At 40.9% G+C, this 27,733-nt stretch overlaps 1 protein-coding gene across 1 annotated transcript in view; it reads left to right on the top strand.

Moving 5' to 3' along the window:
- The first annotated feature begins 5,987 nt into the window (after positions 1–5,987).
- Ninj2 (ninjurin 2) overlaps positions 5,988–27,733 on the top strand; it is a 104,202-nt gene continuing 82,456 nt past the window's right edge. Inside the window, 1 exon segment of the mRNA XM_047548083.1 lies at positions 5,988–6,360. Coding sequence (XP_047404039.1) covers positions 6,328–6,360 — 33 coding nt within the window. The 5' untranslated portion in view covers positions 5,988–6,327.

Raw genomic sequence — 27,733 nt, 5'->3', positions numbered from 1 at the left:
ATGGTAGCTACTAGCTATTTAAATACAGCTAACTATTTAAATGTGAATTTATGAATATTAAATAAAATTAAAAATTTGGATCCTCAGTCACACCAACCACATTTCATTTGCTCAACACTTCCATGTAGCTAATGGTTACTGTATTGAACAATGAAGGTGGAAATGTGCTCTAATATTTTGATCATTATAGAAAGTTCTATTGGACAGTGCAAGGGTCACCTAATTGTTAATCATGTCCTTGGCCAACCTGGGACCCCATTAGTCCCTGCACTGCTAGCTCCCTTCTCAGGTCCCCAAAAGTTTCCCTTTGCCATTCATCCTGGTCCCAGCATTCCCACACAGTGAATTCAGAAGTGGCTGAGTTAATTTGTAAATGATCATAAGTGGGTTTGTAAGCATGTTCTGAAGTTTGCTTTTATTCTCACTTCTGTATATTGTTTGACGTGTATTTCACTAACAGAGGTAATGGGTAATTTCCCCTAAAATTTTTCTTATTATATAAATAATCCTTTAGAGAGGGTTTTGTTGGTAATATCAAACTGAAGGTACTGGATTCTTTTTGCTCTATTCATGTATTCATATATTCAGGGGCACTCAACCACTGAGTCATATCCTCAGCCCTTTTAAAATTTTTTAAATTTTGAGATGGGTTCTCACTAAGTCACTTAGGATCTTGCTAAGTTGCTGAGGCTGGCTTTAAGCTTGCAGCCTTCCTGCCTCAGCCTCCCAAGCTGCTGGGATTACAGGTGTGCAACACTATTCCTGGCCTTAGCTTTCAAACACTAAAATTTAGACCTGGATCTGATTTTTTTTTTTCTTTTTTTCCAGTGATGAAGATTGAACCTAGGAACCCTGCATGTTAAGCGATCATGTCTCCCGCTCAATTTGGCAGGGTCTCACTAAATCGCCAAAGCTGGCATTGTACTTGTGATCTTCCTGCGTCAACCTTCTGAGTAGCTGGAATTGCAGGTGTGCGCCACTGCACCTGGCTCAGACCTTCACCGTTACCTAGGAAGTGTTGAATCTAAACACACACTTATAAACAGGATTTAAAATAAACACATGTTAGAAAAGGATTTAAGAGCTCTAAGAACTTTAGGAATCACCTCCTGACAGCTTCACTTTTCACAAAGGGGAATATAAAATCCAGAGAAGTTAAATAACTTGCCTAAGAACACACAGTGACTCAGGAGACAGAGGAAACCAGGTCAACTGCTTTCACCCTAGGGCTTTTCCCACTGTTCAAAACTAAGGGATCTTCACTTTAGGGTGATTATAGATAATGATAATATACTACATATTTCAAAGAAGCTGGGATTTTGAATGTTTTCACCATAAAAATTGATAAATGTTACAGGTACTAGATATGCTTAACCTTGATTTAAACATTATACAATGCATACACGTATTGGAACACTGCATGGTACCCCATAAATATATACAATTTTTATTTTTTAACTTTATATCCCTAGTCCTTTTAATTTCATATTTTGAGACAGGATGTCTCCAGAAGTGTGGCACATGACTGTAACCCCAGTTACTCGGAGGCTGAGGCAGGAGGATGGCAAGTTCAAAGCCAGCCTCAGTAACTAAGCAACTTAATGAGACCCTGTCTCAAAATTAAAAAAAAAAATAAAAAGGGCTGGGGATATGACTCATTAATAGAGCATCCCTGGCTTAAATCTCTAGGACCAAAGAAAGAGACAGACAGACACTGACAGGGCCTTGCTAAGTTGCTGAGGCTGGCATTGAACTTGTAATCCTCCCGCCTCAGTCTTTAGAGTCACTGGGATTGCAGGGAGCCCCACCATACCTGGCTTTTATAATTTTTATGTCAATTAAAAATAATATGTTTAAAAAATAAATTATAATAAAAAAATTAGAAGGCTGGGAATGTGGCTCAGTGGCACAGTGCTTGCCTAGCAAGCACGGGGCCCTGGGTTCAATACCTGTACCCCACACCCACCCCCCCAACACAAATCAAAAGTAAGAGATGGTTTTAAAATGGAAAGGTGGATTTAAAAAAAAAATCCCTATGTAGTAAAAAAAAAATTAAGACTCTTCTTTTTTAATTTCACTTTTTTTTTTTTTAAAGCATAATGAAAACAAAAGATCCTGCCACATCAGCCTCCTGAGTAGCTGGAATGACATACATGCCCTTACACCAGGCAAAGGGATCTTATTGTGACTTCTTCAACACTCTACAACTCTGCTCCTCCTGCATAGACAAATATAGGGTCTAATTTGAGCCCCGCCCCATCCCACAGCTACTTTCTAAGTTTCTTTGTAAGTTATCTGTTAAGTTTAAGTGTGTTCTTAAAATTATACTTTCTTAAGAGACAAATTTCCCTAAAAATCTCTTTTGGGCTTTACATTGCAAAAATCACCCTAGCAGTAAAGAGAAACAGAAACCTTTTCCCTCTAGATTGAAAAGCCTCCATGTAGGTACAATTTCAATACCTCAGCCAAAATGTCAGATGCACTCTCCACCACAGCCTCACTTAAAAGGCATGTGTTTCACCAGGGTTGCAGTGGAGGCCTGGATGTCCCTGCAGAGATTTTACATAATATCCATTTAGTAGGGGTTCCACAATTACCTCTTGAATGAGCATTAGACTTGAAAGATTCTTTCTGCTTAAATTCTGGGATTAGGGTCAACAGACTAGGACCTGTGTGGCCAAATCAGGTGTTATTTTTATAAATATGACTACCAGGTTTTTGTAAATAAAGTTTTATTGGAACACTACCACACTCATTCATTTATATATTGTCTATGGCTGCTTTTACACTGAAATAGCAGAGGTAAGTAATTGCAATTAAAAGCAACCCACAAAGGCTAAAAAACATTTGCTCTTTGGCCTCTTACAGAAAGAGTTTGCTGACCCTGGTCCAGAGTCACAGTGTGACAGGGTAGATAAACCACTTTCCAAATCCTGCTTTCTGTTTACTTCCAAATGGTGATTATGAGATAGGGAAGGTTCAAACCCAGAAAGATCTTGGCAGCAAAAACCATTTTACAACCAATCACCAGCTGTTTCCTTTTGAAGTCAATGTGCTTATTAATAGGGAAATTTCTTTGAAAATATATTCAGATGCTTTTCTCTTTTGCATTTTCTTTTTCTGGTTTCCCCTCTGTTCAGCCAGATGCATCCATATTATTTAAAGGTTAGTGGGAGTTATCACAACAAGGCTGCAAAGAGAAAGAAAACAGTTAATATTTTGCTTCTGATACCCAAATTAAATTTTTCCAGTAAGACTAGACACGCGCACACACACACACACACACACACACACACACACAAACACATACACACTTTCTTTTCTCCAGTATTGGAATTGAACCCAGAAGCACTCTACCACTGAACTATATCTCAAAAATATACATTTTTTTGAATTAATTTTTTGAAATGAGGTCTAAGTTGTCCAGGCTGACCTTGAACTTGCTATCTTGCTACTTTAGCTTCCCTAGTTGCTAGGATTATAGGCATACACCACCATGGCTGGCTAAGACAATATTTTTGATAGCCAGGTTTGTTGAGAAAGAGAATTTTAAGAATGTCTTTATTTCCCCCTTATATTATCATATTATTCTATATATTATATTATATTATCATATTATATTATTGAATTATATTATCATATAACTCCACATAAGATACATTTCAGTCAAAGAGAAGAAAACAGACAAAGTCCTCTCTTTTCTGATCCTAGATTATGGGGATTCTGGGAAGAAGTACAGCAGAGGGAGGGAAAGCAGGTGTTCTGGAATGTGGTTCAATCTCTCCTCTCTAAGACAAAATTGTGGCTAAGACAAGACTGAATCCAGAATGCCAGGTTCAAACCTCAGTTTAACTGTGGGCAACTACTTAACCTCTTCTGCTTCTCTTTCCTCCTTTTAAAGTGGTAATACTGGTTATCTATACCCCAGAGTTGTTCTGAAGACTAAATAAGGTATGAGCTACAGTGCTTCTCACTGTAATTTGTTGTTTGTTTTGTTTTGGTGGTGCTAGGGATTGAACCCAGGGCCTTGTGCATGCAAGGCAAGCACTCCACCAACTGAGCTATCTCCCCAGCCCTTTTCACTGTAATTTGGATCTGAAGTGTTCTCCAAAGGCCCACATGTTAAAGGCTTGGTCACAGTCTGTGGTGCTATTGGGAGGTGGTGGAACCTTTAGAAGGTGAGGCCTAGTCGGAGGAAGTGAAGTCACTGGGTGTGCCTTTAAAGGGCCTAGTAGCCCAGTCCCTTTCTCTCTTTTTTTGTTCCCTGGCTGCCATGAATTCTTCTACCAAGCATTCCAGCCATGATGTATTGTGCTGCCATAGGCCCCAAACAACAGGACACAAAACCATGGACTAAAATCTCTGAAACCATGAGCAAAATACATCTTTTCTCCGTTTAAGTTAATTTTCTCAGGTATTGTGTCACAGTGGTTGAAATCTGACTAGCATGGTTATTTTAGTGAGGTGATAGATACTTGTGGTAGATTTTCAAAGAAATGCTAAGAAGGGAATGGGCTCTATATCTTACTTGCATTTGGGAATCTGAAAGGAGGTCACCTCAAAACTGCCCTGCCCCCACATTGCATAGCCACATCAAGAAGACTGTTTGCCTGGTTTGGTGCTGGGTTGCCTTTCTCCAGTTCTTTCTTAGCATCTCTCAGTTCCCATGGACCCAGGGAGAAATCAGGAGTATTAGCTGAGTATCTGGTAGGAGAATTTTCAGAGGAGGCTATCTTAGAGGGGCATACTCCTGAGCTGGTACTTCTGGGATATTTTCAAGTCATGACCAGATCACAGGGTGGTCCACATCACCACAAAAGTAAAGATAGGGCATTCAACTAGGGAAGCCACTGGTCCTTAAAAGGAGACAGAGAATAAGAATAAGTTCTGGCCATAGACATCAATTGCCAATGTCAGCAGGAGGGCATGGAGTAGGACCAGACTCCCTTCAGAAACCAGTAAATTCAGCCATGGGGAGACTTCACCCCTGATAGCAGCTCCATAGCAGAAAATAGCATAAACTAGACAGAGAGGCCATGGGATAAATCCAAGAACCACCCCTCATTCACCCATCTCCCTGGGCTAGATGCCATCTCTGGGAGAAAGGGGTAGAAATCTGAAAGACTGTTCTATCTAAGCTATTTACCACTTAAATGATTGGATTCAACTATGCTTATTAGATTGTACTAAAGCTGAGCTCTCATCCCATTGTCCAACCCTTTCTCACACCACTGAATAGTAAGGTGGGAACTTAAAAAGACATTTAACAGAAATAAAGAAAGTGCCACCCAACCTCATGCATTTAAGTGTGGTGAGGGTAAATTTGTGACCCCGCTTCTTCCCTACCCCCACCTCTTTAAACTCTGAATGAGATTTCTCCCTGACAAACCCCTCCTTCATACACATTCACAGACACGCCCATGCCCACACCAGCTTGTGTCTAAAACGAGCTTCAGGAAAAAGTCAGGAGAGTTTTGGGCTCTAGGTAAACAGGAGAAAGAAATACTTTCCAAAAAAAGACTCAGTAGCTTTCTTTTAAAAGTAGAGAAAATGCAACCAGTTGCATGAGAAGGATTTGAAGGTACAACTTTTCCCTGCTCCCCCTATCTCTCTTTCTTTCATAAAGGGAGAAGTTAAGGGTATCAAACAATGTATCAACAAAAATTTATTGTTTAACCACTTTGTAGAACAAGGCTTATGCTTTCAGCCTATTAAGTAAACTACCATTTAAAAACCACAAAAACAAACAAACAAACAAAACCTTTTAAGAATGGTGGGAACAAAGCAAAGAACCAGAAAAAATCCTAAACTTTAGTCTTGAGGTTATGCTGAAGGCCACCCCACCCTTGGACTAGGGACCCTGCTCAGCTCCACCAATGAGAACTCAAAAAACATCTTCAGGCTGACTTTCAAATTCCTTGATAAATATGCAGGATTTCTTTCCCAGTAGTAAAATTACTTACTCAAAGCAGGCTGGGTGACCTCAGATGGCTCTGCTGGGACTGAAGGGGCATTGCAGATGCCGGTGAAAACGGTTGTCACCACCAACTCAAAAAGTCACCCATTAATTTGCCCCACACCAGCCCCTGGAGTGCACACATGTGCATACACATAGGGGCAAAACGCCTGCACGTGTGTACACCTCCCCCAAGGGCTGAGGCCAGGATGGGCATCCCGCATCAGCCAGATGAATAGCAGGTCTGTCCTGCCAGCTGTGTGCTCTCTCCCACCCAAGGAAAGCAGCAGAGACAGACAGCAGAGTCTGGAGGAGCCCACGCAGTCTGTTGCTGGCACCCGGTGTATGTGAAGGGACTGAAGGGCAACAAGATGGAATCAGAAAGAGAAATCATCGACCTTCAAGTAAGTTCTATCTGGGAGAGAGCAGGGAATTTGGGAACAGAGGTGAAGCTTGAAGAACAAAGGACTGATATTTTGATCAATTGATATTCTCCCCTTCCCCATTCTCTTTATTCCCCTCACCCTTCTCCAAATTCTCTCTAGGCTTTTTTCTCTTTATTCCCCTTTTCTCTCCATTTTCCCATCTGGTTCTTCACTTGTCTTGAAATATATGAGAACTGGATTGTTTAAATCCCTCTTGGCCTTTACTTCCTCTTGTCAGTCAAAGAACTAATTAGATCTGTGTTACCAGAAAATGACTTCACATTCTGTGCAGCGCTTTTCCCAAAACCCTAGGATAGTTGAGACGATTTGAGAGCTGCCAGGCAGCTCTCTGGAGACAAGGGAAGATATGAGTTTTGGGGTTGGAAGGGAGGCAGCTGGCCAACTTTGCATTTTATAGGTTGGAAAAAAAAAAAAAAAAAAACTAGAGTCCTTCCTCAGCTACCTGCACAGAGCTCTCTCCTGTGCAGGACAGAAAGCACCTCATTCAGACAGAACAAGCTGAGAAGTCAGCATAAGCTATTAGAAAGAGGCAGAGTCAGCGTCCCTCTCTATCAGGGACATGCTTAGAGGGCACCTGAGAGTCCAACCCACCACCACAGGGGAAGGGAATGGAAGGTTCTGGTTGAGAGCAGAGTCACGTTGCTGGAATCTGTATTCCCTGACTCTCTGTCAATCAAATAGAGTAGAATCAATCTTCCTATAGCCATCAAAGAGGTTGTATGAAAACTTTTCAGAGAACCTGACAAAGAGCAAAAATTGACTTTTGAGATCAAGAAGTTTTGATCCTGGAACCTGGATTCTTCTAACTAAGTCTTAAAGCAGCAATGTAGAATATACTTCAGATTAAAGAAGAGCTGCTTTTGTTAAAGCAGGAGTGTGTGTTGCGGGGTGGGGTGGTTAGAGTGGTGTGAGCCTAGCAGAGCCTCTGCTTTTGTTCCACCCCTGACACAACACCAGAAACTTGTAGGATTATTTGGTGTCTTGGGTCAAAATCATTCATCTGATATAACTGCATATGCAGTATCATTTTCCTGGATTGTCATCCAGTCCCACATGTAGTCTCCCTGCACGGCTTACTGATCCCTCTTCCTGGAACACTCTTTCCCTGGCTTATTCCTTGGCTGGCTCCTTCTAGGACCTATAGCTCAAATGTTACTGCCTTAGTAACCTGACCCCTTCTCCCCAATTCGTCTTTATCATTTGTTTTAACTCTTCCATAGCACTGCTCACCATTTGAGGTTATTTAATCATTTATTACCTGTCACTCTTCACTAGAAGATACACTCCATTTAAGTGGATCTGCCTCTGTTTTATTCATTGTTGGATCCCTAGGGCACTGAGCCCTGCTTGGTACTCAGTAAGTGCTTGGAAAACATTTGTAAAATGAATGAGTTAAGGAAACCATGAGTTAGAGGAGATCAGTAATAGGCCTAAGAACACTCAATCAAGTCCTTGACAGAGTTAGGACTCCAAGCCAGGTCCTCTAAGGTGTATTTTCTTTTTACTTAGTTTTTGCCTCCATTCATAGGTAGCTAAGGAAAAAGTATTGCTCATTTTCACTATCTGAAGAACAAGTTTCTTATGTATTTATGGGTGAAACAATTCTGAGTTACAGCCTATGGACTTAAACTTGAATGAAAGAGATAGTGGAATGAAGGAGAAGTTTACTGGCCAGAGTTAATCAATGTCTCTATCTCTAGCAAGTGGCTAAAAAGTTAGCATAGCTTTCTCTTCTTCATTAGAGTCATTCTCTCTCTTACTATACTAACTTAGGGCTGGGGAAGTAGCTCATGACAGAGTGCTCACCTAGCATGTGTGAGGCCCTGGGTTTAATCCCTGGCGGCAGCAGCAGCAGCACCATCATCATCATCATCATCATTATCATCATCATCATCATATTTTCAGTTTTTTTTCTTGTTTTTTTTTTTTTTTTTTTGCTTGGGTTGAAAGAAGGGGTGCTTTATCACTGAGCAATATCCCCAGTCCCCCCTTTAAATTTTTTTATTTTATTTTGAGATAGCATCTTACTAAGTTGCTCAGGCTGGCCTTGAACTTGCAATCCTCCTGTCTCAGCCTCCTGAATCCCTGGGGTACAGGTGTGTACCACATGCCTGGCTTATTTTAGTCTTTATTCACAGCTTCCTTTGGTCATTTATTAGTTTGATTTGTTAGAAGGCATCCATTACTTACTACACTTCCTGTCCAGCTCTCTGATAAAACTCCTTTGGAAACTGTGGTCTTCCCAAGAAGGCAAACTTTGGTTAAAGACAGGTAGAGGTGTCTATCCTCATGAAATCAAGAGGAAAGAATATTATATAATGAGTAAATATTAGATATTCCTCCATTTTTCTTTGAAGGTGTTCCTGGGTGGTAAATTGACTATGGCTACATCATTTCATCCATTCATTCAACTAATATTTACTGATCAATGACTATACATTTCACTCCTGCTTGCTAGGCATATACTTTTGCTCTATCTTGTAGCCCATGACTAAGCCTTAAACTTGTGTGTTATTCATCCTAGGAAGAACAAGGAGAAAGTATGCGAGTGATTCACTTTTTAAAATCCTATTATTATAAAAATACCTTCAAGTCCAAGTTCAAATAATGAAAGCATAGCACTGAAACAAGGGCAACTTCTTTTACCATATAAATATTGCCCTCCCATTTGTGATACTGATCTTGGAGGCATCACTTAAGTGCATAGGTTAAGTCTTAATAATCTCAACCCCATCACCCAAACAAACCAAACTAAAGAAAGAACAAATATTTATTGAGCTTCAACACAGTACTAAGCTCTGAATTAAACATGACCCCTGACTTTAGGAAACTTATAATTAAGTGGAAAAAATATACACAAGTAATTATAACATTAAAAAAAAACTATTTAGTTAAACCAGTTCTTCCCAAAAATGTGGTGCAATTACCACCAGATGCTACCAATGACTGAGAGCTTTTTAATTATTATGGATACCTTTGTGTTGGAAAAAATGTAGCTAATGCATCAAACCTATGATTTCAAGACTTTTATTGCTTAGAAGGAGGCTAAAGTAAGAGCCGCAATGTGACTTAACACTTTTATGTAGTCCTCAAAAGTGTCATGGGTGACACAGTGCTTTCAATAGTTGTATCTGTCTTAACTGTTCAAAAGTGTGGCTAGTTTGGTGATACAGATCACAGGGATATGTGACTGTGCATACTGCAGCTTTCTTTTCACTATGACATTGAAATCATGAACATGGCACAACGTAAGTTTGGGACACTCCAATCTAAAAAACATTCACTTGAATATCAATAATCCATGTTCTAGGTTGTTTGCTCAGTTCAAAACCTGTGAGACTGGGCTGTTAGTTGTGGTACAACTGGCTATCACTATCAATTAAATACCTGGTCTCTGGTCTTCTAACCTCTACTCTTTTCCCTGCCTTTGGTGGAAGCCCTACCAGGGAGCTCAGGTTACTCATCTCCCAAGTACTGTACTTGATTAGTATTTCATCTGTCACCACCACCCAGAATCTGGATGTGAGAAAGATTGAGTAAAATCCCTTTCTAGTCCTTCAAGAATGGAGTTCAAGCCTGCAGTCTGGTTCCTTCTTAGAGTCCCTCTTCTGCTTCCAGATTCCCCCATATAGCTTCACACACAGCCCCCTTTTCCACTCATGCTGGGTATAAAAGGAGGTGTGAAAATGGTCTCCTAGAAGGGGAACTAAGATATGCCAATGTCGAATTCAATATGCAGATTCAATATGGATAGGGTTAAGTGTAGCAAGACAGAATCAGATGGGAGTGGATGTACAAATTGCTTATGACTAGAAGGATTATAGAGAAAGTACTCTGAAAGTATTTTGTTTACTTTTATAGACACACACAGATCCATTGTATATGTATCTTTTTTGAAAGTGTTTATTTTTATAGTCATACACACAGATATGTTATATATATTTTTCATGATGTGAATTTAACTACTGGCGGGAAATATATCAAAATGTTTACTAGTTATTTCTGAATTATGGGTTTATGAATGACTTACTTTCTCCTTTTACTTTTCTTTTTACTTTTTATTTTCTTTGCTTAGTTTCTACCAACCCATATATTATATTTAGAATAGAAAAAAAAAACTATAGTTTAAAAAAAGATTAGAGAAGCAGTTGTGTCTATATGCAAATGAGTAGATTTCAGAATATGGGACATTATATATATATATGTATATATGTATATATATTTACACACACAAATATATTTATTCTCTATCTCTGATTACCATTTAAAATAAGCAGCTGACTAATTTTGTATTTTTGCAGGCATTTCCTTTTCAAGGGCTATTCTATTTTAATAGCATTTTATATGGTATAACTCATTTTTCATATCTGAGTATTCTCTAAGGACAGACTTTAGATATGTGACATACAGAGATGAACCTGCAGATCACTGAGTTTCTACATAGCCCCCACAGAGGGACTATATCAGGCACAAGTAGAAGGGTGTAATGTGGTAGTAACCCTGATTTCAATTCAGTATTACACTTGACAATTTCAGTAATCTGTCCTATTATCACCTGAAGAAAATTATAAAAATTACTTGTGATTGATAAAGATTGGATTGCCAGAGAGAATTTAGTATGAGTTCTTAGAAAAGGTAGACACCGAATGAGCTTTAAAGGGCTCTTGCCAGGTGCGGTGGCACACACCTGTAATCCTAGCAACTCAGGGGAGGCTGAGGCAAGAGGATAGCAAGTTCAAGGCCAGCCTCAGCAACTTAGCAAGGCTGTAAGCAACTTAGTGAGTCTATCTCATATAAAAAATTCAAAAGGGCTCGGGATGTAGGTTAGTGGTATAGTGCCTCTGGGTTCAGTCCCCAGTATAATAAATAAATAAGTAAATAAATAAACTTTGACCTGTGCACAGGTCTTCTTATGATGAGAACTGTGAACAAAGTCTTGAAGGCCCAATTTGGTCTACCAGACTAACAGCACTTCTGGGTCCTGTGTAGAAGTTCAGCTTTGGGACCAGGGTTAGATTTTGGAAGGAACAGTCACATTTTTACTCCTTATCCATCCCTTTCTAGAACCTTTACCTGAAGAACATCAGTCACTAGAGTCATTGGTCAGTTCATCCCCAATGAACTATTTAATAGACAAGATCCTTGATTTTTTTTTTTTTTTTTTTTGGTGGTATTGGGAATTGAACCCAGGAATACTACAGAGCCATATTCCTAGCTCTTATTATTTTTTATTTTGAGACAGGATCTTGCCAAGTTGCTAAGGTTGGTGTTGAACTTGTGATCCCTCTGCTTTAATCTCCTGAGTAGCTAGGATTTCAGGTGTGCACTACCACATGTAGTCCAAAGCCCTTGTTTTGTAGAAGAAACTGAGGTCCAGAGATGAGTTTAAGTGGTTCTTAGAATCCCCACATATCTGCCCAAAGTCAGCCTCAGCATTAAGTAGAGTATCTGATGGACAGGAGACAAACTAACTCAATAAATGTATTTGTTGAAGCAAGTGCTCTATCACTACTCCACATCCCCAGCTCTGATACCCAATATCCCCTGCACAGGGAAAGGGTCTTTCAAATAATAGATGCAAACTAGCTGGGCACAGTGGCACATGCCTGTAATCCAAGATACTCAGGAAACTAAAGCAGAGGGATCACAAGTTCAAGGTCAACCTCAGCAACGTGGTGAGACCCTGTCTCAAAATAAAAGATTTTAAAAGGATATAGCTCAGTGGTAGAGCAGTCATACATAAAGCCCTGGGTTCAATCCCCAGTACCCCCAAACAAAACAAAATAAAAACAAACACAGGATGCAACTGAATCCTCTCAACTCCTTGTTCACTCCTGTACAGGACCTTCATCTGAGAGCCCAGGTACCTCTACAGAGCAAAGTCACCAGAGTTATTGATCAGTTTATCCCCAGTAAACTAATTATAGAACAAAGCCTTTGGTTTTGTTTTTGGGATACTGGGGATTGAACACAGGGGTGCTCTACCACCAAGCTATGTCCTCACCCCTTTGATGGATGAGGAACTGAATGAAACTCAGGTAGGTAAAGTATGAGATCTTAGAAGCAGAAAGTGGCAGGGCTAGGACTCAAACCTAGGCTTTCTTTTTGCTATACTTTAACTCACTGGTTTTCAGATGTGGACCCTAAAACAGCAAGCATCCTATCACTTTGGAATTGTTAGAAATACAAATTCTCAGTCCCTATTCCAAACCTATCAAATCAGAAACCCTGGGGATGAGGCCCAGCAATCAGTACCTCTGCTCTAATCCAAGGTTTTACTTCCTCGAATTTCAGTTACATGAGGTCAACCATGGTACAGAATATTAAATGGAAAATTCCAGAAATAAGCAATTCATAAATTTTAAATTGTGCACTTTTCTGAATAGCATGAAGAAATCTTGCACCCTCCAATCTGGGATGTGAATCATTCCTTTGTCCAGCGTCTCCATGCTGTCTAGGCTACCTGTCCATTAGTCACTTAGTAGCCATGTTGGTTGTCTATATTGGCTCACTATTGCAGTATTACAGTCCTTGTGTTAAAGCAACCTTTATTTTACTTAATAACAGCTCCAAAGGACAAAAACAGTGATGCTGGTAATTCAGATATGCCAAAGAGAATCCATATAAGTGCTTCCTTTAAGTGAAAAGATAAAAGTTTATTATAGATATGTATGTAGAGGGGGAAAAAACATATATATGGCTTGGTACTCTCTACAGTTTCAGGCATCAACTAGGAGTCTTGGAACATATTCCCCAGAGATAAGTGAGGACTACTATATTTTAACAAGCCCCCTGGTGATTCAATGCATACTAAAGTTTTAGAACGTCTTCTTAGATGCATGAGTAACTTATGGGTGGGGGAGATGGAAGCTTCAAAACTGGCCCATTTCTCCCAGGTAGTGCTAGATATGCCAAGGACTAGCAATTGGCACTAGACCTAGGTAAGGCAGACCACCCAGGACCAGGTGGAGATGTTGGCCAGTCAAGTAGTTGAGGCTGGAGAAGGAGCTGCCAGTGACTTTTTGAGAACACAAAGGGTCTTAAGCCTCACAAGTCCAAACTTCTTGTTTCAATTCAAGGCACCACCATATTGTCACTGCTGCTACTTGCCTGCTACATACCTGTGGGGAATTTACACCCACTCTGTTGAGAGATGGCTCTGGATTACTCCAGCCTGGGAAGGAAGTGTATTTGTCAGGTCTACCCCACTGGGGAAATTAAACATGATGAAGAGCCCAGGTGAAGATAGATGTCTTTCTCCTGTCACCCAGTATGGCTTTTAATGTGATCTGCAGGAGGAAGGAGAGCCACTAAAAGCATGAGAATTTCCCAGAGGGCACCTGGGCACAGACATCTAAGAGGTGGAAGGGACTCCTTTCTACAGAGTGAAGGAAGAAGAGCAGAAGGGCTTAGTGTCCCTGTGTAATCTGCCCAGTACCTTGTGAATAGGGAAAGGCTAGTAAGGAGGAATATGGGAACATGAGCCAGGTGAGAGATTATCATACCCCAAAGTCTGCAGCATCACCTCCAAGCCTCTGCAAAAGAGCTGCCAGTGTCCTGACACAGTGCCACTCTGAGTTAGAAGTTCATCAGGCTTCAGGCAAGGACACTAGAAACCTCTAACCTCTCCAGATGTGAACCTCCTGCTTCCTCCAACAACCATGGAGGGAAGAGGGTTTGTTGACCCTGGGTTGGAGGGTCAGCCTTTGGTCTTTTCGTTTTTGTGTGCTTGCCTTGTGCCCTAGGCATGGAGTTCAAGGACCAATTGTCTGCCTGGATGCATGCTTTCAGTCCTGATCTGTACACAGTCTCACTCATCTAGCCAGGACCTTTCCCCTTCAGCTGCAGTTTCCTAGAAATGTAACCGCCCAGTGTTATGATTCAAGCAGGGCTCAGTCCCAAGGGACAGTGCATCAGGGTGGAGTTGGTACTGTTGGATCTTTAATGCCGCACCCTGCCTCTATCCCTGTGCCTGTCTCTGTCTCTGGTTTTCACAGCAATCTGTGTAATTTAATGCTCATCCACACCCCTTGCTTTGAACTGATGTCAAGAGGGTTTGGGGCGGGGAAGCAAAATCGTGCAAAGCCCCTGACTTGTTCTGGTTGCCACAACAGCATCTTGGTAAATGGGGGATCCCAGGCTGCTGCTCCAGGCAATTACAGCCAGTGCCTTTCTGGCCCCAGGGAGCTTCCAAACTCCAGATCCGAACTTTCAGAAAATAGTTATTGAAGCTCCAGGAAAACTGAGCTTTCTCTTCTCCATGCATCCTGAGTGTAGTGGGGGTAGCTTGAAGAGGAGGCAGGTGGGTAGACAAGCTTTCTGCTCAATACAGTTTTCACTAGTATCCTCAGACACTAAGAACTCAGTATTGCCTGTGTAGTCTCCAAAATGCTTTCCACTGTAATAATGGCTGGCAAGGACTGTCACTGTGAGAGGTGGGGAGGGGGAAAGAGCAAGAAACCCTCTTATTTTGTTTCCCATTCTCCATGTGATCTGCAGTATTTTTCCTCCTCCCATAAGAATCTGCCTTCCTCCCCCACCATCTTGATGTGACCTACTTATCTACTCCCTTTAAAGGGAGGAACCCTGGAAGGCATCCCAATCCAGGGTGGTTCTGTCTGAATTACAAAGAGGCAAATTTTTAATAAGGGAAAATCAGAGACTGTAAAATGGGGGGATGGAGGAGGTAGTAGGAATATTGGGAAAGGTTGGGGAGGGAGGGAAAAGGATATTCAGTGGAGCCAGAGTACAGTATTTGGTGATCTGCCATAGGCCATCAGACCTCGTGACTGATTTGTGCCATGACTAAGGGGAATAGGTTTTGGACCCATCAAAGAGTGCTGGAAGCAGCAGATGTTGACTGCTGGAAAGAGTGTACAGCAGATAAAAATAAAATGAAATACCAGCTCTTGTGGGTTTTTCTACTTTCTGTCCCTAGTTCATTGAGCTGTTACTAATTTCTGAGCCTCAGTGTCCTTTTCCTCATCTACAAAATAGGGATATTAATTTTACCTCAGATAATTGATAAAATATTAAATTATTCACCCCATTCTCTGTTCCCTCCTATAGAAAACTAGACTAGGTCACAGAACAATGGCACATAGATGATGCCATTTATTTATAAGTACCTACTCTGTGAGAGGCACTGCATATACAATGTATCTCTCTTAATTCTCTGAGGAAAGTATTATGCCCATTGTATTAGTAAGGAATCTGACACTCAGAGAAGTCATTTATGCAAAGTTGCACAGCTAGCAAATAGCAGAGCTGAGGTTCAAAGTCACACCTATCTGGCTTAAAGCATGTGCCCTGTCCTCTCCTAGACTATAATATCATTGGCCTTAATGAGGAAGGATTTGCAAAACCCTCATCCTCAAATCTTAAGTAAATTTAGAATGCTGAGTCAGATTGACGCTAGAGAAATCAAATAATAATTGGGTTGTATAATGCTATCATTTTATGCTAATCTTGGCACTGACGAGAGATTCTCTTTCAGTCTGGAAGATGGTAACTGCTTATTTGGTCTCTAGCTGCTGGGCCTCCAGGCTGGCTTGCCTCCAATTCATTCTCCTCACTATAGCCACAGAGAACATTTCTCTGCTTCTATCAATGGTTCTCAGCTGCCCTCAGGATTACATACAAACTCAACATAGCCATGGTCTAGTCTGTTCTTTACCCTACCCTATTTTTATCAAATGTATTCATATAAACCTGTATGACTCACTAAATATGATTTTTTATGTAAAATTTTTGAAAGGATTTCTAATGATTTGAACATTTAATTATTAATTTAAATTTCAGTTTTCATATGTATTAATTTAAATTTCAGTTTTTTATTTTTCCCCCTCATGTCTCAAATACTGGGGACAATTGGAAAACTCATAGCCCCAAGTACAGTGCACACAGTTCGTCTTGGGTGAAAGGCCTGTGTGTAGCCCCTGTGCACCTCCTCTATATGCCAGTCTTTGTGTAGATACGGTTTTCTTTGCCTAAAACCTTCTCCTACAATTGTACACTACCCACATATTCTCCCTTTCCTCACTGTCCTGTAGTCTTTTTAAATATTTTTAAAATTAATTAATTAATTAATTTGTTCTGTAGGGAATCAAACCCAGGATCTTGTGCAAACTAGGCAAGCACTCTACCTGTGAGCTAGCTATACTCCCAGACCATTATTTTGACATGTATATATAATCTCTTGGTTTCTTCATCTGTAAAATGAACCAACTTCATAGGTTATTAAGAGGATAAAATCAAGGTTAGGGAATGTCACTCAGTGGTAGAGTGCAAGGCCTGAGTACAATCCCAAATGCAAAAAAAAAAAAAAAAAAAAAAAAAAAAAAAAGATAAATAAATTCACACACCAAGGCCTTGCTGTACAAAGTATGATCCGCGGACTATCATCTGGGATCTTGTCAGGAAAGCAGAATCTTGGGCCCCACCCCAGATGTACTGAGTCAGAACCTGCATTTTAAGGAGATTTCCCAGGTGATTCAGATGCACTGGTATACTTAGAACAATGCCTGTTTTATAGCACTGATTAAATGATAACCACTATTATTGTTGTCAAAATTATTATTTTGCGGGATGGGGGTCTTGCTATGTTGCCCAGGTTGGTCTAGAACTTCTGGGCTCAAGTGATCCTCCTACCTCAGCCTCCAGAGTAGCTGGGACTATGGGTACACACCACCACACCCAGCATTTGTTAGGATGATTAAAGGTCAGGTTTTTACAGTTGTCTCTGTTTCCTTTTTTTCTTTTCTTTAACTTCCAAACACTAGCTTAATGGTTTTCAAATGGTGATCCAGGGGAATACTGGCAGTCTGGGAGCTGGACCATGAGAATTTTAGCTTAATACAGAGGTTACAGTCAGGACATAGTTCCTCCACTCAAGTAACTTCCTTACCTCGACAGGGGGTGACAGATCAGAAAATAAGCAATTTGAATAGGTGGTATAATGAGAGCTATCAAAAAAAGGGAAGTAGAAGCGCTGCAGGAGGCTTATGGAGTCAAGGAAAAGTGTTGAGACCTGAAAGATGAGTTGGTAACTTAAGATTCTCTGCCAAAGTGTCAGAATGGTCTCAGACTGCTCCCATGATGTGAGGGGAAGGGGTTCCAGAAGAGATGTGGGAGGAAAGTAAGAACACTCAGCTAATGACAAAGGGCAGCATGCAGTGCTAGGGGGTGTAGCCCAGTGGTAAAGCATTTAACCGGCAAGGTCCTGAGTTCACTTCCTGGCAACCAGGGTTGGGGTGGATTGGTGTGGTGGGTGGGGAATAGCTTGTGGAAAAATGGTGGCTCAAACTACTCTTACCCCATAGCCGGGAATATACTATAGGAGGGGTTTTGTGTAGGGGAAGTACCCATTTCCCTCTTTCCACCCTCAGCTAGAAAGAACTTAACCTTGCTCCAGGGAACATCTACTGCCCTTGATATTTGCTCCCCAAGCAAACAAGAGAACCCAGGGGGATTTGAGTCTGGACACTACTTGGTGTCCTGGTATGAAGCTGAGTCACTAAGAATAGGCTGCTTGCAAACTTTCAGTGGTTGTAATTTGCGGGGGCGGGGTGGTGGTGCTAGAAATGGAACCCAGGACCTCAGGCATGCTAGGCAAGTGCTCCACCATGACCTGCACCCCCAGCCCAACTATTGCAACAATTCTTAATCTCTCAGAACCTTGGTTTCGCCAGGCCAGGAACATGCTACACACTCCCTTCAGGGTCTTATGAGGATTAAGAGAGAAGACATTGTGTAAAGTTCCGGTTGCACAGCGTTGTTCCTGAATCCAGAGTTCCTTCTCATTTCCCCTTTACCTAGTTTGTGAACTGTGTAGTTGGGTGGATTTAGGCCTGAAGGCTGGAATTTCTGGAAATGCAAACATTTCTTCTGAGTACTTACAAATACTGAGATAGGCTGCGCTCCTGGGGAGTCTGCAAACAGTAGAGGCCACTGAGCAGGCTGGAAAGGAGGAAGGTCAGTTAGGGCCGCAGGTGGGGTGGTTTTGAAAGGAAGAAAAGGCCCACTGTTTCCCTGGAGCCCTAACCTTGATAGAGGTTCTGAAAGCCCCCAGGGGACACAGCCGGCACAGTGGGGCTATGGTGATCCTCGGGCAGCCAGTCTACCTGCCCGTCAGTGGTGTGTTCACCGCCAAGGCCTTCTTGGGGATGTGAATATTCTTTTCATAAGGGGGAGACTGTGGCCTCTGAAGGCTTATTCGGGAGAGCCCGCCTTCCCCTTGCCCACGCGGGCACAGGGAAGGGCCAGCGCAGGGCGGAAGAGGTCGCGGCCAGGCCGCATTGGCCCGGGAGGCGGAGGCCTAGAGGGAGGAGGAGGCTGGACCCGCGCTTCTCACCCGCGTGGCAGTGCGGAGCAGGGTCGGGGGATCTGCGGCCCGCTTGATCCCAACCAGGAGGGGTCGGAGCCTGCAAAACAAGGCCAGATGACCGAGACAGAGCAAAGGAGGGGAAGTTGGTCCAAGGGCACACTCCCCCCCCATCCGGCCATGGGGCCTGCTTGGGGGGGGGGGGTTAGTCTAGAGCTTCGGTTACAGGGCTCCACTTTCTTCCCCCTGCCAAGGCCGAGGGTACCCCTGACCCTTTTCTAAAGCAAAACAACCCCTGGCTCCCTCCTATCTTAGCCCAGCCCTCTGCTCTGGCGTCGCTATTGACAGTCGGGCGGGCCACCGAACCGCGCTGCAGGCTGGGGGAGGGCAGAGTCCTCTTCCGGCCTGGCCCCCTTCGCTGAAGGCTTGCTGACAGGGGTGGGTGGAGCTCAGCAGGGTTATTTTGGTTCCTTTTTTCGCAGAAGAGTTTTTGGTTTCCTGCTGAGTTTCCCCGAGGCTTCCCTTAGGTTATTAATAATGACAGCTATCACTTTCTGAGCGCTTTGTATTGAAAAAGCGTTTTTACATATTTTTTCCTGATTTTTTTAAAGTGAAGTATCTTTAATCCCAATTTACCGATGAGAAAACTTGAAATTAAGAAAAGTTAATTTATAGCTAGCAAGGGACTCACCTAAGATTCACAGCCCACGTTGTCCGACTCTGGTTGAGGTCTCTCAGTAGGACCATGTCAAAGACTAAAATTCAACTCTAACACGACTCTGGGACTCTGGCGTGTTCCTCCAAGACAGATATTTTCCAGGCCAGACTAGAAATTAACCTAGGGCAATGTTAGAAAAGATTTCCACTACAGACTGTGTCTTTAGCACTAGGGTCTGATGAAAGCTAACAATCTGGAATTCTTCCCTTGAATTCCAAGAGAAGCATCCTGGTTTGGGGCACACCTTCCTCCCCTTCTCATGATCCCTGCTCACCTCTTTAGCCTTTTAGAGAAAACCGAGGCTTTGCATCCAGAACCTACCTGCAAATCAGGTTAAACAACTTGGAGAATTGAGAAAGCCAGTAGTGGGAAAAGGGGGCCAGGGTCAGAGTGCTCAAGAAAGACCACAGTCTCCTGGGTCCTATGCTTCCCATTCTGACAGAATAGAAACTTTCCATGTCCCTAGAACATCCCTTTCCAAGTGAGAAAGTAGGTCTGTTTGAGAAAATGTAAGTGGTAGTTTTGCAAACTAGAGAACACTGTACACATGGGAGGCAGGATTTTTGTTTTGCTGAATTATCAACAAGTTGATGATAGCTGGGTTTTTATTATTTGAAAATAGTACAAGCAGATCATTAAATAATTTCATCTCCTAAGCATGATTACATAGAAAAAGACCTGAAAACTACTTGGAGAACCCATATCTTAAAATCTCTAGACACAAAGTATGCAGATAATTTATGCAGGTCACATCTAACCCCCATTTCCTACCTATAACATTCTATTCTTTCTGTTCTGATGTTTGGATCAGTCTGCAACATTGGAGCCACAGGGGAGAGGAGTAAGATTCTCCTTTTACACAATACAGGACAATTAAAAATAAAAACAGGAACATATTCTACTTTATTAAGGAAATATTCCATTCTAGAATAGAAAATAAAATCAATTAAGAAAAAAAAAATAGTCTGGGACTGTGGCTCAGTGGTAGAGCACCTGCTTAGCATGTACAAGATCCCAACACCACACCAAACCAAACAATTCTGAAAAATAAAATAAAAATTGAAACTGTTAAGATGAGAATAGAAGTCACCAGGCACCTGAGATGAATTGATTACTATAACTGATACTAAAGCCATGGAGTCAGAGAGAAGTCCACAGTACTTTTGCTCCAGAATGAACTCTATTGAAAGAACTACATTTAAATTTTTCTTAGTCCAGAAACCCTGATATGTCCCTTTTAAAAAATCTTCAGTTTCGCATTTGCAAAATGAAGGACTTTGGATATGATGGTTCCTAGGTTGCCTCTGAGTTTGAAAACTTCTGATTCTGCAATGCTCAGATATTTTCAATACGTGAGTTCAGCTCCTCCATTTCAAGAACGTGTTAATCATCTGACTAACTGCTCAGCTTTCCTGCTTTCTGAGATCATCATTGCCAGCTCCAAGTGCGTTTGGCTGCCAGAGAGCAAACATTCCATGTATAAATGGGAACTACATATCGCCATGACATAGGCCTGGCAAATTTGAGGGGATATTGATTTAATCCCAAACAGCACTAAATACAGTGTCATTTCCATCAACCATTTTGGGATCTGGGCCTGGGTAAAACTTCCTAGTTTACTTTCCGAAAGCATTGATCTTAATTTCTCAAGGTTAGAGGGGCCAAGAATCAGGGTCCTAGAAACCTTATACCTTATGCCTACTTTCTCTAAAAGTTATCAGGGCACCATCAGTGATTTAGTATGACTGTACCATCATTAGCCTTGTCTACTAAGCTGAGCTTCTACTTGATATGATCTAGAACTGGGGCTAAAACCTGTCCTCAGGGTCCTTGCCCAGAGATCTATGTATATTATATGACTAAATACAGTCACAACGAGTGGTCATGTTCTCTCTGTAACAACTCTCACATAGTTTCCAGAAGGCATCAGTAGCTCCTTAGAGGTACCTCAAACCTTCAAGTCCACAGAAGGATAGAGCCATATATTAGGCTGAGGCTGGGGATTCTCTCTCTCGCTTTCTCTTTCTTTCTCTTTCTTTCTTTGGTTATTTCTCACAGTGTTCAGAGTGCTATCATGGAGGTACATACAAGATATAGAAAAGGGAGGACGGGGTGTCGAAAGGGCCAGGTGCTGTGGCGCACGCCTGTAATCCCAATTACTTGGGGTATATTTATTGAGCACCTTCAGCACAGTGGTTAGGCACACAGGCTCTGGAGCTGAACTTGGGTTGGATCCTGGATCTGTCATTTTCTTTCTGTGCTGTCTATCCTAAGACAAATTACTTAATCTATCTGTGCCTCAGTTTTTTATAAGACTACTGTGAGGGTTAAATGATAATTCATGAAGAACACTAGGAGCAATGCCTGCCCTGTGTAAGTGTGACTGTTACTGAGATAAGTCCTATGCTAACTGCCTGATACGTTATTTGATATTAACTACAATTCCTTTCAAAAAGGAAAATACAAGAAATTACTGAGTTATACCACACTAGTTTGTAACAAATTCCTGTGACTAGGAGTATATGAGGAAGGAAAGAAATAGATATATGGACCAGGCCCTATGTCTGTTACTAGTTCCTTCTACATAAAGGGTTTCCTACTGTGCCTTATGGCACAGAGTCTTTTCTTTTGCACAATAATAATACAAATTGGAAATCTTTCTATGTCAGAATATATAGATTCATCTTATTATTGTTGCTGGGGATTGAACCTAGAGTTGTATGTGTTCAACCACCAGTTTACATCTGTAACTCCCTATTATTATTATTGGTGGGGGTTTTTTGTTGTTGTTTTTATCACTGAGCTACATCTCCAACCCTTTTTACCTCTTTCTATCTTGGGCAGGGTCTCACTAAGTTGCTGAGGTCTCACTAAGTTACTGAGGCTGATCTCAAACTTGCAATCCTCTTGCCTCAGCCTCCCAAATTTTGGGGATTACAGGTGTACACCACTGTGCCTGGCTATTATTATTATTATTATTATTATTATTATTATTTCTACCCAGAGATGCTTAACCACTGAGTCACATCCCCAGTCCTTTTTATATTTTATTTAGAGACAGGGTCTCACTGAGTTGCTTAGGGCCTTCCTAAGTTGCTGAGCCTGGCTTTGAACTCACAATCCTCCTGCCTCAGCTTCCCAAACTGCTGGGATTACAGGTATAGGCTACCACACCCAGCCCCTCTTGTTATTTTTAACTATTGCAGGGAATTGCATACTATGAATATGCACTAGATAATTTACATATTCATCAAACAGCACACAGCATGATTCCCCAAGAAGTTTGTAATTCTGGAAGGGAATCTTAGGATTTACATGAAATCTTCAGAGACCAATACAAGAATCCATGTAAAAAAATATTCAATTTGATTTGAAACTAAGTGTCAATGCTAGTATGACAATGGCTAGTGAAGATGCAATTTAATAGAAAATAACAAGATATTGACCATATATTAGAGATGAGGGTCTGTCTCCTGGAAGCCCTGGCTACAGTAGAGAGGAAATTTACCCTCTAGGTCTTCCAGCTTGCTGAAAAATTACTCAAGACAAGAAGGACAAGTCTACACTCCCTTAACAAGCTGCAACACAGCAGCATAGGGTGTCTGGGCTGGAGGTGGAATGCAGCAGGCCTGGGAGCTCTGCAGTTGCTCAGTGTGTGGGCAGCACCTTCCTTCTGGAACAAAGCAGGGGGCAGGTCTTGCTCCCACCTTCTCATAGAGCCTAGCCTTGTTCTCCTTGAATCATAGTTGGTGCAGGTCCCCCAAGGCAGTGTCTCTGCTCAAGGAGCCAGAATGAGAACTCCCTTTTTGAGGTCCTTAATCCTTGGTTTGGCCCTGATTCCTTGGGAAGAACTCGTGGGCATGAGACAACAGTTGCCCTATAGGGCCAAGCAGGGGACATACCATGCTTAGGTATTCATGAGCTTTCGCCAAGGCTGTATTTCTTTTACCCCACCCCTAAGCATTAATCACTACCTAAACCAGTAACATCTGGTTGCCACAGAGAATTAGGTTGTGTCAAACTCTACCCTTAGTATTTCTTCCCCAAGGTCCTACCCAACAGTCTTTTAATAACTTAGCTGGTGTAAACTTTTCGACCCCAACTTTGTTCACATACACTTCCATATGTGTCTTCTTTTTTATACTGGTGGAAATAGTTAATAATCAATTAATAGAAAAATATTTACTAAGCACCCACTATGTATTTAGCTCTTTTGTACAAAGCAAGGGGTTGGAATGTTGAGATAGGGAAGGTTAAAAAAAAATGAGACACGGCCCTGTCCTTAGGAGCTAACAACCTGGGCACATACAAGACACAATCCCATAGATCCTGAAATGGTCAAGGTGGGTAGACAGAGAAGCAAGCCCTGGGAGGGCTTAAGGGCCACAGTGGGGAGTCCCAGTTGACAGAAGGAAGCATCTATTTCTACCTCCCAAATAATCCATGTCAGCCCCTTCTGGCAACCTTGGCAAGTGAGTTAAATAAAAGAGGATAAACCACTGTGGCAACAAGATATATATTTTGAGCTGGGCACAGTGGTATGCTCCTTTAATCCTAGTGGCTTGGGAGGCCGAGGCAGGAGGATCGTAAGTTCAAAGCCAGTCTCAGCAATTTATCAAGGCCCTAAGCAATTCAGTGAGACCCTGTCTCTAAATAAAATATATATTTAAAAAGGCTGGGGATGTGGTTCAGTGGTTAAGTACGTTTGGGTTCAATGCCCAGTACCTCCCCCCACCCCAAGAAAAAAATCAATATTTTGCTCACCGATTCACAGAAAGCCAGTGCTTCCCTGGTCACTTGTCAATCAAAACAAGTAATTCATTTTGTCTTCTTTTTATTTTCAATACAGAAAAATGGAAAAATTAGTACAATGAATATCTTTGAACTCTTCACCTAATTTCCTTGATGCTGCCACATTTTTCTCTTTCTAGAGATACATAGTTTCTTTTTGTCTCCATTGGAGCATGTCACAGGGCTGGGGTGTTTCTCAGTGGCAGAGGACTTTACTAGCCAGTATGAATCCCTGGGTTCCATCCCAGCACCTCAAACAAAACAAAACAAAACTACGATTTAGTGTTCATATGCACTTTTCCCAACTGTCCACACAATACCCTTTATAGCTTTTTTTTTCTTTTTAAAATCAAAATTAGAACTGGGGTTGTGGTTCAGAGGTAGAGCACTTGCCTAGCATGTATGAGGTACTGGGTTTGATCCTCACCACCACATAAAAATAAGTAAATAAAGGTATTGTGTCAATCTACAACTAAAAAATAATATATTTAAAAACATGTAATCAATGATTACTCATAGCATTTGCTTGTCCTCTTTCATAAGTCTCTGTTAATCTGTAACAGCACCCTACTCCCATTTTTGTCCTTTTATGATCTAGACATTTTGAGTTCTTAGTTCCAAAGAATGATGTACTGTTTTGGATTTGCCTGATATTTTCCTTTATTATTGAATTAAGGCTCTATTCCCATTTAAAAAAAAATTGTGGTAAAATATAGTAACACAAGGTTTATCATTTTAGCTATTTTTAAGGGTACAAATCAGTGGTATTAATTATATTAAGTGTTGTGTAACCATCACCAATATATTCAGAGCTTCATCCCAAATATTGTTCATGTACCCATTAAACAAAGACTCCTTATTCTTCTTCTCCCCAGCTAAATAGCCTCTATTTTATTTTTTTCCTTCCTTCCTTTCTTCCTTCTGTACTCCTTCCTTCTTTCCTTCCTTCCTACTTTCCATCTCCCCGCTGCCTGGAGATTGAACCCAGGGGATTCTGCTTTTTGAATTTGCCTATTCTAGGTATCTTACATAAGCAGAATCATATTTCTCCTTTTATGTCTGGCTCATTTCACTTAGCACAATGTTTCCAAGCTTTATCCATGATGTAGCATGCATCAAAACTTCCTTCTGTTTTTAAGGCTGAATAATATTCCATCATATGTATGTATCACATTTAGTTTATTCATTTGTTTTTTGATGGACATTCGAATTGTTTCCAACTTTTTTTTTTGGTACCAGGGATTGAATTTGGGAGAGTTTATCCTGAGTCACATCCCCAGTCCTTTTTTTTTTTAATTTTTATTTTTTGTAGTTGTAGATGGATAGAATGTCTTTATTTTATTTGTTTATTCTTATGTAGTTCTAAGGAACTACACACACATGCTAGGCAAATGCTCTGCTACTGAGCTACAGCCCCAGGCCCCCAGCCTTTTCTAATTTAATTTAATTTTTAAACTTTGAGACAGGGTGTTACTGAGTTGCTTAGGGCCTTGCTAAGTTGCTGAGGCTGGCTTTGAACTTGTGATCCTCCAACCTCACCCTCCCAAGCCACTGAGATTACAAGCATGTGCTGTTTCCAACTTTTGACTGTCCTAAATAATGCTGCTATGAGTATTGGAATATAGCTGTCTGTTTGAATCCCTGCTATCAATTCTTTTGGGAGTACCTCTAGGGGTCAAATTGCTGGATTATATGATAATTCTCTGTTAAACTTTTTCAGGAAGTGTCGAACTGTTTTCCACAATGGCTACATCATTTTGCATTCTTATCAGCAACATGTGAAGATTCCAATCTCTACATCCTTGCCAATTCTTTAAAATTTTTTTTTTCAAATAATATTCATCCTAAGGGGTGAGAAGTAGCATCTCATTATGGTTTTGATTGCATTTTTCTAATGACTAATAATGTTGAGGACTTTTTTATGTGCTTTTTGGCTATTTGTGTATCTTCTTTGGAGAAAGTCTATTGAGTCCATTGCCCATTTTTGTATTTTGTTTTGTATTGTTTTTTGCAGTATTGGGGATTGAACCCAAGTTCTCACACATGCTAAGTAAGTACTCTGACACTAAGCTACATCCCCAGCCCTTTGTATTTTCTTCTTTTTTGTTTTTTCTTTTATTATTGTTTGTTCTGTTTAGTTATACATGAGCAGACACTTCACAGAGATATACAATCATCAACAAATATATGAAAAAATGTATTTTCTTTTTTGAGGCAGGGTCTTACTAAATTGCCAAGGTTGACCTCAAACGTGATATTCCTGGAATTACAAGTGTGAATAGTGTTGTTTAGTTTTTATACTTACGTTGTAGCAGTTCTTCATATATTCTGAATATGAATCCCTTATTGGATATATGATTTGTAAACATTTTCTTTCCTTATATGTATTGTCTTTCTCTACCTCTTGCTGAAGATTAGACCCAGGCCTCTATGCCTGATAAGCATGTAGACTAGCACTGAGCCATATCACTGTTCCTCTTTTCACTCTCTTGATAGTGTCTGTTGATGGAAAAGAGTTTTCATTTAGATGAAATCCAGTTTATCTGTTTTATCTTTTGTCACCTGCACTTTTGCCATCAGAGTCTAGAAATCACTCCTAAATCCCATGTGACGAAGTTTTTCTTCTAAGAGATTTATAGCTTTAACTCTTAAGTTTAGGACTTTGATCCAATTTGAGTTTAATTTTTGCATAAATAAAGGTCTAGTTTCATTCTTTTATGTCTAACAATATCCAATTTTTCTAACACCACTGGTTGTAAAGACCATTCTTTCCCCATTGAGACCTTGACTCCCTTGTTGAAAATCAATTTACCATATATGTGAGGGTTTATTTCTGGACTCTCTATTGTATTCTACTAGTTTTCATATCTGCTCTTTTTCATTTTAAGAAGTGTATGGTTTCTTCCAACCTCTTTCTCATATGTCTACCCACTCTCTGCTAAAGACAGAGAATGAGAAGGAAACATCTTAAACACACGGGAATCTGAAATGATGGTGACCTGGATTTGGATGACATGAAGAGTACAGCATTTTGAAGATGCCCAGTTTTCAGATAAGCATTTAAAATGTCAGGGTTAAGCAGGCATTTATTCTGTCTTGAACTCATCCCTTTACTATCCGAGGCACAACCATTCTCTATATTCTCGAAACTGAGAGGTCCCATGTCATGTTGTCTTGAAATCTCACAGGACTGGAATGAGATCGTTGTCTCTGTGTGCATGCGTTTAGTCTTTAAGAAGAAGAAGAACTACACTTAGTCAATAATTATTTATCACTGGGCATAGTGGTGCACATCTGAAATCCCAGCAGCTTGGGAAGCTGAGGCAGGAGGATCTTGAGTTCAAAGCCAGCCTCAGGCCTGGGGTTGTAACTCAGTGATAGAGTGCTTGCTTACCATGTGTGAGGCACTGGGTTCGATTCTTAGCACTACATATAAACAAATTTAAAAAGAAAAAAGTTCCATCAACAACAGAAAAAAAAAATTTATTTTAAAAAACAAA

This window comes from Sciurus carolinensis, chromosome 4, assembly GCF_902686445.1.
Source record: "Sciurus carolinensis chromosome 4, mSciCar1.2, whole genome shotgun sequence".
NCBI classification, from domain to species: Eukaryota; Metazoa; Chordata; class Mammalia; order Rodentia; family Sciuridae; genus Sciurus; species Sciurus carolinensis.
The sequence above is the reverse complement of the archived record's forward strand: the minus strand, read 5'-3'. Positions and strand labels throughout refer to the sequence as shown.